At 37.8% G+C, this 15601-nt stretch overlaps 1 protein-coding gene across 2 annotated transcripts in view; it reads right to left on the bottom strand.

The window, feature by feature from the left end:
- Positions 1 to 590: 590 nt before the first annotated feature.
- gdap2 (ganglioside induced differentiation associated protein 2) overlaps positions 591 to 15601 on the bottom strand; it is a 61820-nt gene continuing 46809 nt past the window's right edge. For both annotated transcript variants that reach the window (XM_048540953.2, XM_048540954.2), the window contains 3 exons: positions 12732 to 12786; positions 12366 to 12509; positions 591 to 10829 (listed from right to left, as the gene is read on the bottom strand). In XM_048540953.2, the coding sequence (XP_048396910.1) occupies positions 10782 to 10829; positions 12366 to 12509; positions 12732 to 12786 (247 nt within the window). In that variant the 3' untranslated portion in view covers positions 591 to 10781. The remainder of the gene's footprint in view (positions 10830 to 12365; positions 12510 to 12731; positions 12787 to 15601) is intronic.

Raw genomic sequence — 15601 nt, 5'->3', positions numbered from 1 at the left:
AAGAATTTATACGCAGCTTACAGAACCAGAAAGGCCTCAGAATTTAGTTAAGATGAAAAAGACCAAAGTTACAGGAATCCAGTGAAATAGTCTAACAAAAGGAAAATCAGAAGAAATTAAAGATTTGAATAGACTCAAACTCAAATTATAATGACACTTCATTGGGTGATTTATAAGGGCCTCAGGCAGATAAACCTTTTTAAAAACGTGTGGAAGTATTGTATATTGGGCAATGAAAGGAGAAATGTTTTCAATTTACCTTGGAAGAAATAGGAGAGCTTCATTTTGGCTACTGAATGTGCAAAAACCCTAAGAGAATTTTGTGCCATCATTTTGATAAATATAAAGTATGAGATAGCCCTAAAAAAGATAGGAAAACCCGTTAAGCAATACAGCAGTACTACAAATAAACAGATTTTAAAAAGCTTGAAAGCAATGAATTACTGCACATCAGGTAATAATACAATGTAAAGTTTTATTGAATAATTTAATAAACTCATAGAGTAATATCAAGTTTTAAAAATCTGGCAAATATAGGGAATTTATGCAGAGAATAGTAAACTCCGTATTTCAAAATGTAAAAAAAGCATTAGTGAATACAATACACATTAAGAAGCAGTGAAATTTAAGCAATTAAGTAGATGTAAATCAGCTTTATTGTAATAAATTAGTCAGAATATTGAGGGACAAAGTGGAAATACATAATCCCAGCAGATTCAAGTCCTGTGAGGGGACTACATAGATTGGACATTAAGGAAGCAACAGTTCTTAAGATTCAGCTATAACTCCAAATCAAACACAAAGTGCAGCAGTTATCAAACACTAAATACACAGAGTTACTAAGCTGCAGAAAAGGGGAAGGTTACACATGGAAAAACGTGATATGGTATTATTGCTTTAGAAAAGATAACAAAGTCTCCATGGGGGAAATTGATAATCTAAATGCATTCACAGAACATGTTTGCATCAATAGATAGCCTCCTGAATTTAAGATTGATACTAATGCCAAGGCCATCATCTTTTCAGACCAGTTATTCTGGTAGAAGAAGCAGGTGGCCCAGCCTACAGATATGATACTTCATGAGGTGAGTGGAGTAACTGTCAGCAGTATAGAAATGCTGCAAGTTATGGTGCAGAACAAGACAGGTGAAAATGAGTATGTAGTTTTCAATCAACATGCCTTACTTTTGAGTCAGCACGCATTTTTAGTCCTTAACTTCCTTAAGAATTCAGTAAGAATTCCATTAATTGTAAGAGAATAACTGATCCAGAATCATATATTTGCCAGATCATTGGTCCAGAAGCAATCAGTGTTCAAAACGCCAGTCCAGCAACAAATCATGATCAACTGACTGATCAAGGGACAGCCAGTAGAAAGGGATAACAAGGTGCAGAGCTGGATGACCACAGCAGGCCAAGCAGCATCAGGGGAGCAGGAAGACTAGACCCTTCTTCAGAATTTCAGGATTTCTGAGGAAAGGTCTTTGCCCGAAATGTCAGCTTTCCTGCTCCTCTGATGCTGCTTGGCCTGCTGTGTTCATCCAGCTCTACACCTTGTTATCTCAGATTCTCCAGCATCTGCAGTTCCTAATATCTCCGCAGCCAGTGGAAAGTTTACGTGGGCTGCCTAGACTCATGGCAGAACTCAAAACAAAGAAATAATCTGTTGAAATTACATCAAATAGATGCTTCGAAGGGCAGTGATCAGACATTGGCAACTGAACCAAAATGCAACTCAACCAAATTGATTAGAGATAGTCAGCATGGTTTTGAATGAGGAAAATCTTGTCTCACAAACTTTTGAGGAAATTACCAATAAGATTGATGATGGCAGAGCTGTAGATGTTGTTTATTTGGATTTTAATAAAGTCTTTGACAAGGTTCTGCATGATAGACTAATTAGACCATAAGACTATAAGACATAGGAGCAGAAATTGGGCCATTCAGCCCATCGAGTCTGCTCCACCATTCAATCATGGCTGATATATTTCTCAACCTCATTCTCCCGCTTTCTTCCCATAACCCTTGATCTCCTTTGACAATCAAGAACTTATCTATTTCTGTCTTACATATACTCAATGACCTGGCCTCCACACCCTTCTGTAACAATGAATTCCATGGATTCACCAATATCTGGTTGAAGAATTTTAAAGGGTCTTCCCTTTACTCTAAGGCTGTGTCCTCAGGTCCTAGTCTCTCCAACCAATGGAAACATCTCCCCAATGTCCACTCTGTTCAGGCCATTCAGTATTCTGTAAGTTTCAATTAGATCTCCTCCTCATCTTTCTAAATTTCATCGAGTATGGACCCAGAGTCCTTAAACTTTCCTCATATCTTAAGCCGTCCTTTCCTTGGATTATTATTCTGAACCTTCTCTTGACCCACTTCAAGGCCAATACATTCTTCCTGAGGTATGGGCCCAAAATTGCTCACAATATTAGTAAAGTTAGGTCACATCTGATTCAGTCTGAACTTGCCAATTGGATACATAATTGACAGAGAGTAACGGTGGAGGGTTGCTTTTTGGAGTGGAGGCCTGTGACCAGTGGTATTCCAGAGGGAATGCTTCTGGGTCCTCTTTTGTTTGTCATTTATGTGAACAATTTGGATGAGTTAATAGGAGGAATGGTTAATAAGTTTGCAGATGACACCAAAATTGGTGGCATAGTAGACAGTTAAGAAGGTTTTCTAAGATTGCAAAAGGATCTTGATCAAATGGGTCAATGGACTGAAAAATGGCAGATGGAGTTCAATCTGGATAAATGCTAGGTGTTGCATTTTGGTAACAAGGATAGGGCTTATACAATTAATGGTAGGGTTTTAGGTAGTCTTGTAGAACAGAGGGACTTAGAATGCAGGTGCATGATTCTTTGAAGTCTGTGTCACACATAGACAGGATGGTTAAAAAAGTGTCTGGCACACTTGCTTTCACTGCTCCGTCCTTTGGCTGTAGGAGTTGGGAAGTTGTGTTGAGGTTCTACAGGAAATTGGTGAGGCCATTTTTGGAACGCTGCGTATAGTTCTGGTCACCTTGTTACAGAAAGAATATTATCAAGCTGGAGAGGGTTCAGAAGAGATTTATCAGGATGTTGCTGGGTATGGAAGGTTTGAGTTATAAAGAAAGGTTGGATATGGTGGGACATTTTTGACTGGAGAATAGAAGGTTGAGCAGCATCCTGATAGAATTGTATAAAATATTAAGGGGTAGAGGTAGAGTTAATGGTAGTTGTCATGTCCCTAGGATGGAGAATTTCAGGACAAGGGGACAGATTTAAAAAAGTCATGAGGGACAGATTTTTTACACTGAGGATGTTTCACTGGAGGAATGAACTTGCTGAGGAAGTGGTGGATATGGGCGCAATTACGATGTTTAAAAGACATTTGGATACATACATGGCTAGGAAAGGTTTGGAGTGAAATGGGCCAGGTGGGATTAGTTTAGTTTAGAACATAGAACAATACGGCACAGAACGGGCCCTTCGGCCCTCGATTTTGGGCCAACCTGTGAGTTAATCTAAGCTATTCCCCCTACACTATCCCATCATCATCCATATGCTTATCCAAAGACTGTTTAAATGCCCCTAATGTGGCTGAGTTAACTACATTGCCAGGCAGAGCGTTCCACGCCCTTACCACTCTCCGAGTAAAGAACCTGCCTCTGACATCTGTCTTAAATCTATCACCCCTCAATTTGTAGCTATGCCCCCTTGTATAAGCTAACGTCGTCATCCTCGGAAAAAGGCTCTCGCTGTCCACCCTATCTAATCCTCTGATCATCTTGTATGTCTCTATTAAATCCCCCTCTTAGCCTTCTTCTCTCCAATGAGAACAGACCCAAGTCCTTCAACCTTTCTTCATAAGGCCTTCGCTCCAGACCAGTCAACAAACTGGTAAATCTCCTCTGCACCTTTTCCAATGTTTCCACATCCTTCCTGTAATGGGGCGATCAGGACTGCACACAATATTCCAAATGAGGCCACACTAGTGTTTTGTACAATTGCATCATGACATCACGGCTCCAGAACTCAATCCCGCTACCAATAAAACCTAACACACCATAAGCCTTCTAAACAGCACTGTCAACCTGGGTGGCAACTTTCAGGGATCTATGTACATGGACACCAAGATCCCTCTGCACATCCACACTAACAAGAATCTTTCCATTGACCCAGTATTCTGCCTTCCTATTATTCTTCGCTAAGTGAATCACCTCACATTTATCCGCATTAAACTCCATTTGCCACCTTTCAGTTCAATGCTGCAGTTTATCCAAGTCTTCCTGCAACATTCTTTCACACTGTCCACCACTCCACCGACTTTAGTGTCATCTGCAAACTTACTAACCCATCCACCTATGCCTGCATCTAGGTCATTTATAAAAATGACAAACAGCAGTGGACCCAAAACAGATCCTTGGGGTACACCACTAGTAACCAGACTCCAGGCTGAATATTTTCCATAAACCACCACTCGTTGCCTTCTTACAGAAAGCCAGTTTCTCATCCAAACTGCTAAATCTCCCTCAATCCCATGCCTCTGTATTTTCTCCAATAGCCTACCATGTGGAACCTGATCAAAGGCTTTACTGAAGCCCATGTACACCACGGCAACTGCCCTACCCTCATCCACATGCTTGGTCACCTTCTCAAAAAACTCAGAGGTTTGTGAGACACGACCTGCCCCTTGACAAATCCATGCTGACTATCTCCAATGAAATTGTTGCTTGCTAGATGATTATAAACACTATCTCTTATAATCCTTTCCAAAATTTTTCCTACAACAGACGTAAGGCTCATAGGTCTATAATTACCTGGGTCATCCCTACTGCCCTTCTTGAACAAAGGCACAACATTTGCAATCCTCCAGTCCTCTGGTACTAAGCCTGTAGACAATGAGGACTCAAAGATCAAGGCCAAAGGCTCCACCACCTCCTCCCTAGCTTCCTAGACAATCCTCTGAAAAATCCCATCCGGCCCAAGGTATTTATCCACCTTTACACCTTCTCGAATTGATAACCCCTCCTCCTTACTAACCTTAATCCTTTCAATTCTAGTAGACCGTAACTCAGTCATCTCCTCTACAATATTTTTCTGTTACTCAGTGAAAACAGATGAGAAATATTTGTTTAGCACCTCTCTGATCTCCACAGGGTCCACACACAACTTCCAACTTCTGTCTTTGACTGGCCCTATTCCTACCCTGGTCATCCTCTTATTCCTCACATACCTATAGGAAGCTATAGGGTTCTCCTTTATTCTACCTGCTAATGTCTGCTCATGTCCCCTCCTTGATCTTCTTCACTCTCTCTTTAATTCCTTCCTAGCTAATCTGTAACTCTCCATCGCCTCATCTGAACCATCTCGTCTCATCGTCACATAAGCCTCCCTCTTCCACTTAACAAGAGATACAATTTCTTTAGTAACCCATGGTTCCCTTATCGCTTCCTCCCTGCCTGACAGGGACAGACCTATCAAGGACACTCAATATCTGTTCATTAAACCAACTCCGCATTTCAATCGTCCCCATCCCCTGCATTTTGCTAATCCATTCTATGCCTCCTACGTCTTGCCTAATTGCATTATAATTGCCCTTCCCCCATCTATAACTCTTGGCCTGTGGCATGTTCCTATCCCTTTCCATTGCTAAAGTAAACATAATCGAATTATGGTCACTCTGTCCAAAGTGTTCACCTACCAGTAAATCAAACACCTGGCCTGGTTCATTACCAAATACCAGATCTAGCGTGGCCTCCCCCCTTGTCACCCCTTCGACATACTGTGTCAGGAAACCCTCCTGCACACATTGGACAAAAACTGATCCATCCAACGTACTAGAGTTATAGCATTTCCAGCCAATGTTGGGGAAGTTAAAGTCTCCCATAATGACCACCCTGTTCTTTTCACTCCTGCCCAGAATAGTTTTGCCGATCCTCTCGCCCCACATCCCTGGAACTTTGCGGAGGCCTATAAAAAACTCCCAGCAGTGTGACCTCTCCTTTCCCGTTTCTGACCTCAGCCCATACCACCTCAGTAGACGAGTCCGCATCAAAAGTTCTTTCAGCCACCGTCATACTGTCCTTGATTAACAAAGCCGCACCTCCCCCTCTCTTACCACCTTCCCTGATCTTAATGAAAGATCTAAACCCTGGAACCTGCAACATCCATTCCTGACCCTGCTCTATCCATGTCTCCGAAATGGCCACAACATTGAAGTCTCAGGTACCTATCCAAGTTGCAAGCTCACCTACCTTATTCCGGATACTCCTGTTGTTGAAGTAGACACACTTCAAACCAGCTTGCTGTCTGCCAGCACACTCCTGTGACAGTGAGATCCTTCCTTCCTACTCTCTTCCTCCTGTGTACTGGAACTACACCTCAGTTTCCCATCCCCTTTCTGAGCTAGTTTAAATCCACCCGAATAGCACTAGCTATTCTTTTGTGAATGTTATGCCAGTAAGGGTATTATTGATGGTCTTGAATGTTTCCTCTAATTTGTTTTGTTTAGTGATGACAAAGGTGTCACCCACATAGCGGACCCAAAGTTTGGGCTGGATGATTGGCAGAGTTGTTTGTTCGAGTCTCTGCATTACTGCCTCTGCTAAGAACCCTGATATCGGAGATCCCGTGGGTGTACCGTTGGTTTTGGGTCGGCTATGTGGATGACATCCCAAACTTTGGGTCCGCTAGAATCTGGATTCAAATTTTTGAAATGATTCATGCGGGACATGCAAATTGAGAATTAATTGGGTAACCAGAAATAGGAAATTGAAAATAAGACAGACTATTGGCCTATTGAACCTGCTTCATTCTTTAATAAGATCATAGGCAATGACCATAACCTCAAGTCCATATTCCTAATTTACCCCAATAACATTTAATTCCCTTGCAGTGAGCACACATCTACATACTTTAAAGAAAAACAACTGTTTATATATGATTGATAAGTGTTTTATTAACTTAAAATAAAACTTTCTGCCCATATAGAACAAGTTTTTAATCTCTAAAATACAAGATGAATGCATTGGTACTTGCCAAAAGAAACATGAAGTGAAACCAATTTTAACACAAATGAAAGCAAAACTAATACACATATACATGAACAATTGTGGGGAGCCATGAGATGTATTAGTGAGTGAGGTTTAACTCCAAGCATTAAATATTTAAACTGACAAATAAAAGGAAGAGGCTTGCATGTGTAAGTACGACTTTGCATATGTAAGTGACCTGGCATCAGTATTGTTCACCATACAACACTGATTGTAGATTCAAACTTTTTGGCACAAACAGCATTTGGCTAGGTCTAAGTAGGTGAACCAGTTCTTTTCCATACTGCTGAACAATTGTCCTCTCCTTCCAAATGAATGCTAAAGAAAGCAGCAAGATGTTTCCAAGTATCATGGGGGAGAAAGTGAAACAGTTCAATCTTGTTAAGCATATCAAGTGAATGACTATTATTTTACAATGCAGAATCAAAGTCAACAATCATATTATGACCAGTGAGAGTATCCTCTTTGAATTTAAGCAGCTCATATTCTGTAACGTTTGCAATGAACAAATTTGCTGCTGAATGTCAGTTGTTTTAGGATACTTTGAATTGCATCAAAATTGTGATAACGACTACAATTTAAACAAACTTCTCTGCTTTTTATTCAAATGCATATTTTGAAGGTGTGCCACTGAAAATAATTTGTATAGTATTTAGAGTTTAAGACATTAAAATATTAGTCTGTACTTTGAACAATTGATTTTTCCCCATTCCTCAAGGCTCACTATTCTCAAAGTAATTGTTCTCTTTGCCCTTTCCTGAAAGGGTGATATCCCATAGTAATATCTTTGACTTTGAAAAGAAATTGGAAATTAATGCTCCTTTGAGGTAATAGCTCCCTCATATAATGCACAAGATAAGATTCTACTTCAGTGTTAGAATATATTTCGATAGTGGTGCAAACACATTAAGTGGAAAAAAAGACATTTCAAATTTGGATAAATGTACAGAGCAATTAACAGTTAGTGTGAAGATTGGCTAAATGAATTAAACTATGAATTTTTTTAAAAAACATGCTGAGCTTTTTGTACATTTTTGTATAAAGGTTGTGCATTAAGCAGTAAGTGATTAAACAAAGAACATCCATCTTTTGGACTTTCCACTGTTTGCAGTTCACTCCTAATTCAGCAAAAATGTTTATATTAAGATTTATATTAAAGGAAAGACCAAGTTCCTCTTAAAATGGGAAAAAAACCTAAAATACATAGAATCACAAACTAGAACTGTCAGGATTTACTGCCAAGAATATTACTGATTATATTACCTCAAAAAAATGCACATTATTTGTGCTTTTCAAATTAGGAGAAACACACTTACTCAAAGCCACAACTGTCAGTACACTTGGAGACATGTTGGCATCAAAATTGTTTACAATTACAAATTAAAATACAAAATTGTCTCAGAGTTGAGAAGGGACCTTTTTTAAAAAAAAAAACTCTTTCCCAGAGAGGCAGGAGGAATTCCACTCAACTGAAAAGTTGATACTGGCCATCATGCAAAATCACATTCATTGGCCTGTTTTATGTTCTTCAATGAAAACGATGAATCACAACCTCAGAGCAACACAATTCATTTTCCAACCCAAAAGAACCAACTACTATTATCTAAAAGAAAGGAACAAGGCCCTCAATTTCAAACTGCTTCAGCACAGAATAGCTTATTTTAAGTTTAAAGCGACCATAAAACAAATGTACGATCTTAAATTAACAAAGTGGAAACATTACCATAACAGAAGTTAAAATATTCAATATACAAAAGATAAAATAAATGCTCTTAATTTACAGTGGTTCACTAATTTTACATATGTATTTGCAGTTGTATTGTAAACAAAGGATATTTACAACATGGATGGGACAAATTTAGCTGTTGATTGGAATAACAAAATAAAACACATTTTCAATCCTCTGAACAGTATGATGCTATTTAAGTTTTAGAAGACTTCCTCTAAATCTTTAGACAAAAAATGTCCTCTGGTCAGAAACAATGCATCTTAAACCTAATTTTATTTGAGCTTCTTGTTGAACAGTGTGAAACTTGCAGAACCATTTTGTTCTGAGTGACTTAAGAAACTAAGCTCCAAAATGAGTACCTAATTTATTTTATGCGACTAAGTTCTGCCCAGTAGTCAGCTGAAAGGATGTAGCATGGACTTTCATCCTACCAGCCAGGAATGAATTCAAACCTGGCACTGAGCATTTAACTTTATGCTCGAAAATCAGTGAACAATTTAAACTATGCAGCATGTTTTGATTATGCTTCATAGTAACTAAACTCCTGAAGATAAAGTACCTGAGGCATTTTAGATTTCTCCTTTCTAAATATGCTGTGAATCAAAGATTTAAAATGAGGCATCATTGTGCAAATAAAAGTTACTGTGCATTGTGTTTAATACAGGTAATAGTGCCTACTGTTAAGCAGCTGCAACTGCAGTTCAATAATTTAAGATTTGAATGCCACTCAAAAACTGTTAAAGTAACTATTTTGAAAGAATTGTAAGACAATACAATAAAAAAGTTGAGTATTAATGTCTTGTTGCACAGCAAAATTATTCAATGCAATTTTATCTAGGAATTGTCTGGGAAACAATCCACAAAGTCAAAACTTACTGACAATCACTCATGAAATAAAGACTATCATATACTAGATTAACTGTTTTGAGCAGGAATGACTAAATATAGATGAAACTTTCCAGTAGTGAAATCTTTATACATTTTCCCAAAAAGTTAATTCTGACTTTGTTTATTTACCAATGTATTAATGTGTCTCAAGGCTGAATAATTGCCTTTGCAATTTGCAGTGTAAAATGTGAGGAAGTGTGAGAAATGGAAGATTACTTTACCACACTAAAACGTTAGCGTACAGATAACTGCTGACCTTAATTTTGCAGGACATTCACTTTAGCTTCAGTTGTTTACATTACAACTGAGCAGAGATATTTATGATTACAGATTAATTCACTTCATTTCTTTTCCAATTCAGGCATAGCTTGATGTGGTTGTTTTAGGCTTCGAATAATTACATATACTTTTAAGTCATTTGTAAGTTATCATTACTAAAAACTGATGAAAAAATATTCTATGTCCTAACAAAATGTCAAAATATTATTTATCCTGCACTCAGATAAATGTTGTATATATCAAAGGTTTATTATATATTTTACACTACCAGGCACAAATTTTAAAAGTAATAAAATGTATAAATTCATAATGATACCGCAAGAACTGCAGATGCTGAAGTCAGAAGTATGGAATGGCGAAACACAGCATGCCAGGCAGTATCAGAGAAACAGGACAGCTGACATTGTGCGTCAGGACCCTTCTTCAGAAAATGAAAAAGGATCCTGATCCCAAACGTCAGCTTTCCTGTTTTTCTGATGCTGTCTGGCCTGCTGTGTTCCCTCAGTTCTACACTTTTATCTCAAATTCACAATGCAAATCCTCAGAACAAAGTTAAGCCTCCACCATACTCTTCCAGGATTTTGACTATATTGACAAGCCTTAGCTAGTGGAATCAATAACACATGTATCAGAATTCAAAACACATGATTCTAAAAATTAAACAAAAATAGTAAAATATTTGCATTCTAAAGGCAACTGCTGTGCAATTGTAAGTTGATTGCTACTCTTCAAAAATTTCGAAAAAATTGAGGAAGAAAGGCCTCCTGAATATCAACATCCATTTAGAACATCCAATTCCTGATACAAACTGGATGTAGAAACCAATGACATGCTGATTTTTCATAGGTCGGGAGAGGACGGGCATGAATATTGGTAAGGTCCATTAACCTGTAAATAAAATGTAGAGATGGTCATTATGACATCCTTCAATTTAGGTAAGAAAGCTGCCCTATTCTACGAGTCCAAGGTTAAATTCTGAGTATCAATTGTATTTTATTCAATAATTTTGAAAATTAGTTAGATTTAAAACAGATGATTTAAAAAGGAACAATGAACTCAATTGGACAAATCGTAGCCAGTTTGCTGATTTGTCCATTAGTGGGTTAATAATTTAATGCTCAAAATTTTGTTCAAACCTTATTTACTTTCAACTCAAGAACAGCATCAAGAGTTTTGGATGTTTTTGGCTTGGAACAATTGGGCTCTCACGAGGCTGTTACATTCGAATCCTTTCCTCAACGCAAAGTATATTCATGTGTTCACAGATAGATTCAAGTTAAACAATTGCATTATGTTTTCTTTTGGGAAAATGGTGTCGAGATGCATAGAAGGAAAGAGAGGTGGTGTGGCGTTTTACATTGCCTACACTACTGGACATACAAATATAGGAGTGAGTTACAGTAAAGACAGTTTTTACAGACTGAAATTAATGCAGGAAATATTCTAATTTAAAATTCAATTTTGGTTCTCTTATACTGAAATTCAATAATGGCACCACTCCAGTTTCTTATAACTTCGCTCAATTATTCACTCATTTATTCCACTAGTGGTGAAATATGACTGTTTTATTACCATTTGCAGTTTCTGATGAGAAAGAGTTAGGTATAAAACAAGCTGTAAAGGAGAAATTAAAATGAACACTTGAAAGTTGGCTTAGGGAATCCATTTACATTTACGAGCAGAGAACCTGCAAATGTTTCTTCACTTAAAGAAATGAAAATCAGACAGGTATGTTGCACTACTACAGTCAGGCTTAATTAAAAAATACAAAATATAAAATGATTAAATTAATAATTGCTTTAATGACTGACATTTATTTTTCACCAATTCGGACCAGTTTTTTGCTATCTATGCATTATAATTGCTCAAAGAATTGAAACTGAATTTCAAAACTATACTCGTTCATGAAGTGAGTGTTATTTGCTTGGCTAACATTTATTGCCCATTCCATGAATTGAATGGCTTTGCTAAAGCCATTTCACAGGTCAGTTGAGGGCCTGGAGTCACATGTAGGCTAGAACTGTTGTCCCTTCACTAAAGGACATTAGCAAACTAGATGGGTTATCAATTGACTGTCATATGATTGTCATTAGGTTAGCTGTTAATTCCAGTTTTTATTGAATTAAAATTTCACCATTGGCCATGGTGGAATTAAACCCATCTCCCAGGGCATTAACTTGGGAATCTGTATCACATTACCACCACCTCCCCTGCCACCAAGCTACAGGCCAAAACTGAAAAGTAAATGCTGAAGGATCTAGAATCTGAACAATCAATTTTCAAATTGTAAAAAGTAAATGAACATTCAAAAGAAATTTAATGTTTGGCATTAAAATGTAACACTACTTTTTTCTCTCTTCCCCCCACTAACCCAAGTTTTTTTTTTAAAAGAAAGTATTAGGACTGAATAACCTGCTCACTTACCCTAGCATCATATTCTAACACGAAGGGTGGAATATCAATCTGTTCTGGGGAAATAAACGTAAACAACTGAGGTAGGCTCTCAACATGATGAACTTTGTCCTTTAACCCAGAGACAGAAAAGGTTGTGAACATCCAGGTCATCACCTAGGTAAGCAAAAATAGAAAATGATGCCATGCATTTGAAATCTGCAATTTTAGTACATTATATTTCAATTAGATTAGCTTTAGATTGAAAACAATGCAGGAATAACATTTTTCTGATTTAACAATTACTCTCTAGAGCTGTATGTAACACTTTAGTGCTGATTGTCAATTTAGTTTTCCTAACATTGCATCAGCACTAAATTTATTAGGTGAAACACATACCTTAGACCGAAATGTTGGGTGCACAAAGTAAAATGCCTTCATGTTTTTCTTGTACCTGGGGAGCAACCAGAGACATTTCACATCAAGAAATTTCCACTGACATCAGTGCCTGCAAAATTGCTCCCTACGAAGGACGTTTTTAATGAAGCATATGGAAGTTTCTGTTGTATATTTCTCCATTAAAGACACTGACGTCACTCTACCCTTCGGATTTAGCACAGAATGACCAGACCAATTTATTCTACAGGATAGGTTAACTGGTGTGTGAATAAAGACTAGTCAAAAGTATGGCATTACAAATGTCAATCATTCAGGCATCTCATTCTCTATGAGAGATTATAAACCACAGTTAAGTCTTTTACAAAAGCTGACAAACTTTACAAGAAAGTGAAGTTCCAAAAAAGACTTCTTGAAACTTCAGGTTGAATGAATTTCTTACTATTACAATTTCCTAAGTTAGAAGAATTAATAAGTAAAGCTTTAAGTCATTTAAATCACAGTTACCTATTTATTGAATCTCCTTTGCAAAATTAGAAAATTGTAATTTTGTCTGAGGCCCCAATGCTGTTTTCAAGTTCTGTTAATTGGTAAAGTTTGCTAATTACTAGTGGTCTATGACAGCGCAAATGGTTGAGTGAAAAAATGAAACAAAGGCAGGAAGTCAGGTATCACTGTGAAATGACTTCAAAAAGTCAAAGTAAAATTGTAAAACATTAGGAGTTTGAGGACTGGCATTAAGCAGATCAAAGACACTTAGCACAGAATTTGAAACTGGGTTATATTCAAATGAGCATTTGTATTTGGTGAAGCTCAAATTATGCGTGTTACTCAATGAGCTACAGATTTGTTAACAGGACAAAATATTTCAAAATAATTGAACACATTAATTTGAATTCTACAATTCAAAATGATTCCTTTAAACTGATTTTATTGTGTGTTAAGATACATTTAAACTGATCTTTTTTGAAAACTTTCCTCACTAAAATTTGGCAATGAAATCAGACATATGGCTCCATTTTAAACTAATTTAAGAATTAGAAAAACTTCACTGCTGAACCATATTAGTTTTACATCTTTTTCCTATGATAAAAGCCCCTGCCTCTTCAAGTTTTTCCCATGTTACACGTGATCATCACAATGCTATTCATCATCCTTCATACGCATTAGTGGTACACTCTTCTGTTACTAACATTTTGTTGTGGGGACTTGAACTCAGGGCCTTTTGGCTGAAATAGCATTAGCATTATTAACTGCATTGCTTTGGATTATTGTTCTTTGCAAAATGAAAAAGGACAAGGAGCATAATTTTGTAAAACAATACCCAATAGTCGAGCCTTGAAAGTCAAATTACAAAACCTAATTAAATATTTCATGAAAATTATTCAGAGATGTAGGTACTTGATCAATAAAACAAATTGACAATAAGACAAATTACTTTCATTTCATATATTAATAGATCTCAATCCCACACCTTTCCCCTATGGTTCTCCAGGTACATTCACTTTAGACAATCACCCAATGCCCACATGAAGCCCACAAGTGCATCTGCCTCGACTACATCCTCAGCAGCACCTCTTGATCTCAATTACTTGTTGCATAAACAATGTGAAGACACCATTTTTGCAATTTCTTTGCTATATCTTAAATTGGTGCTCCCAGATTTGCATCCATTCCCCTAATGGGAATGGTTTCTCCTTATCTGCTCCATACAGATCCCCGATGATGGACTTAATCAAATAATTTCTCAACCTCCCCAAAGGGGAATGGCTAACGTCTCCAACTGATCCACATATCTGAATTTCCTTAACCTAGCAAATAGTCTCATACGTTGAAGTGATCATAACAAGGTCAAACAGGTGAACCTCAAAATAGGAGTTCCCTGACTGGACCAGATTGACAGCCCCAATCAGGGAGCCCTGAGAGATAAAAACAGGACTGTCGGACATTCTCACACTCTGAAAACCAGCTCCAAGGGAGCTGGATCAGTGTCAAGGACTTTTCACGTGCAAATAAAAAGGTGACTTGGTGACAAGATATCAGCCTCTGTGGAGTTATTCCAATGGTGACGAGATTAATGATGTAACGTGCCAAAGCACCTACTAGGTGAAGCCCAAATGAATTTCAAACAGACACCACAATTAGCTTTACTATCAGGAAAATGCACAAAATACAGCATGAGTTCCTGCATATACCAATGGAAATGGATACCCTCACCAGTCTAACTGAGTTTAGAGAATGTCAAGAGTGAATGCATTAGCATAGCCCCACTCAGGGTATTTCCTGAACTTAGGGACTGTAGGTCAGCCAACAGCAGAACTCCAAAACGTAGCTAAGTCTTGGCCAAATGGTTAGAATTGTCTTCAGGATACAGGCTGGCATGCCATTGTAGTTGCTGCTGGCATGCGGATTTGAAACAGCTGAAGAGTCATTTGAGACCCAAACTGAGCAAGAGGCTGGTATCCGGGAGAGTGCATACCCTGGAAAGTCTACTTACATTTGGTGTGGTACGGTTAAATAGCTTAACATCCAAATCAGAGACAAAACAAACATCTAGTTAAAATGGTTACCCAATCCCAATGGAGGTTGATACTGCCACAGCAGTTTGAGATTGTACAACCAGCTTTTACCAAAAAAATTTGCTGTGGACTCCAAAACTTAGGTTTGCACAAGTCCTCGACTAGACTGAGAATTTACTGCAGGGAACTTTTACAGATTAAGTTGAACTTCAGTTCTGGTCTCTTACAAGCAGCTGGTTCAATTTCACTGATTATTCCCCCCCCACCCTCTTCATTTTGTGGGTTGTGGGTGTCGCTGGCTGGCCAGCATTTCTTGCCCATCCCTAGTTGCCCTTGAGAAGGTGGTGCTGAGCT

The sequence above is a fragment of the Stegostoma tigrinum genome, chromosome 12 (genome assembly GCF_030684315.1).
Source record: "Stegostoma tigrinum isolate sSteTig4 chromosome 12, sSteTig4.hap1, whole genome shotgun sequence".
Classification (NCBI taxonomy): domain Eukaryota; kingdom Metazoa; phylum Chordata; class Chondrichthyes; order Orectolobiformes; family Stegostomatidae; genus Stegostoma; species Stegostoma tigrinum.
The sequence above is the reverse complement of the archived record's forward strand: the minus strand, read 5'-3'. Positions and strand labels throughout refer to the sequence as shown.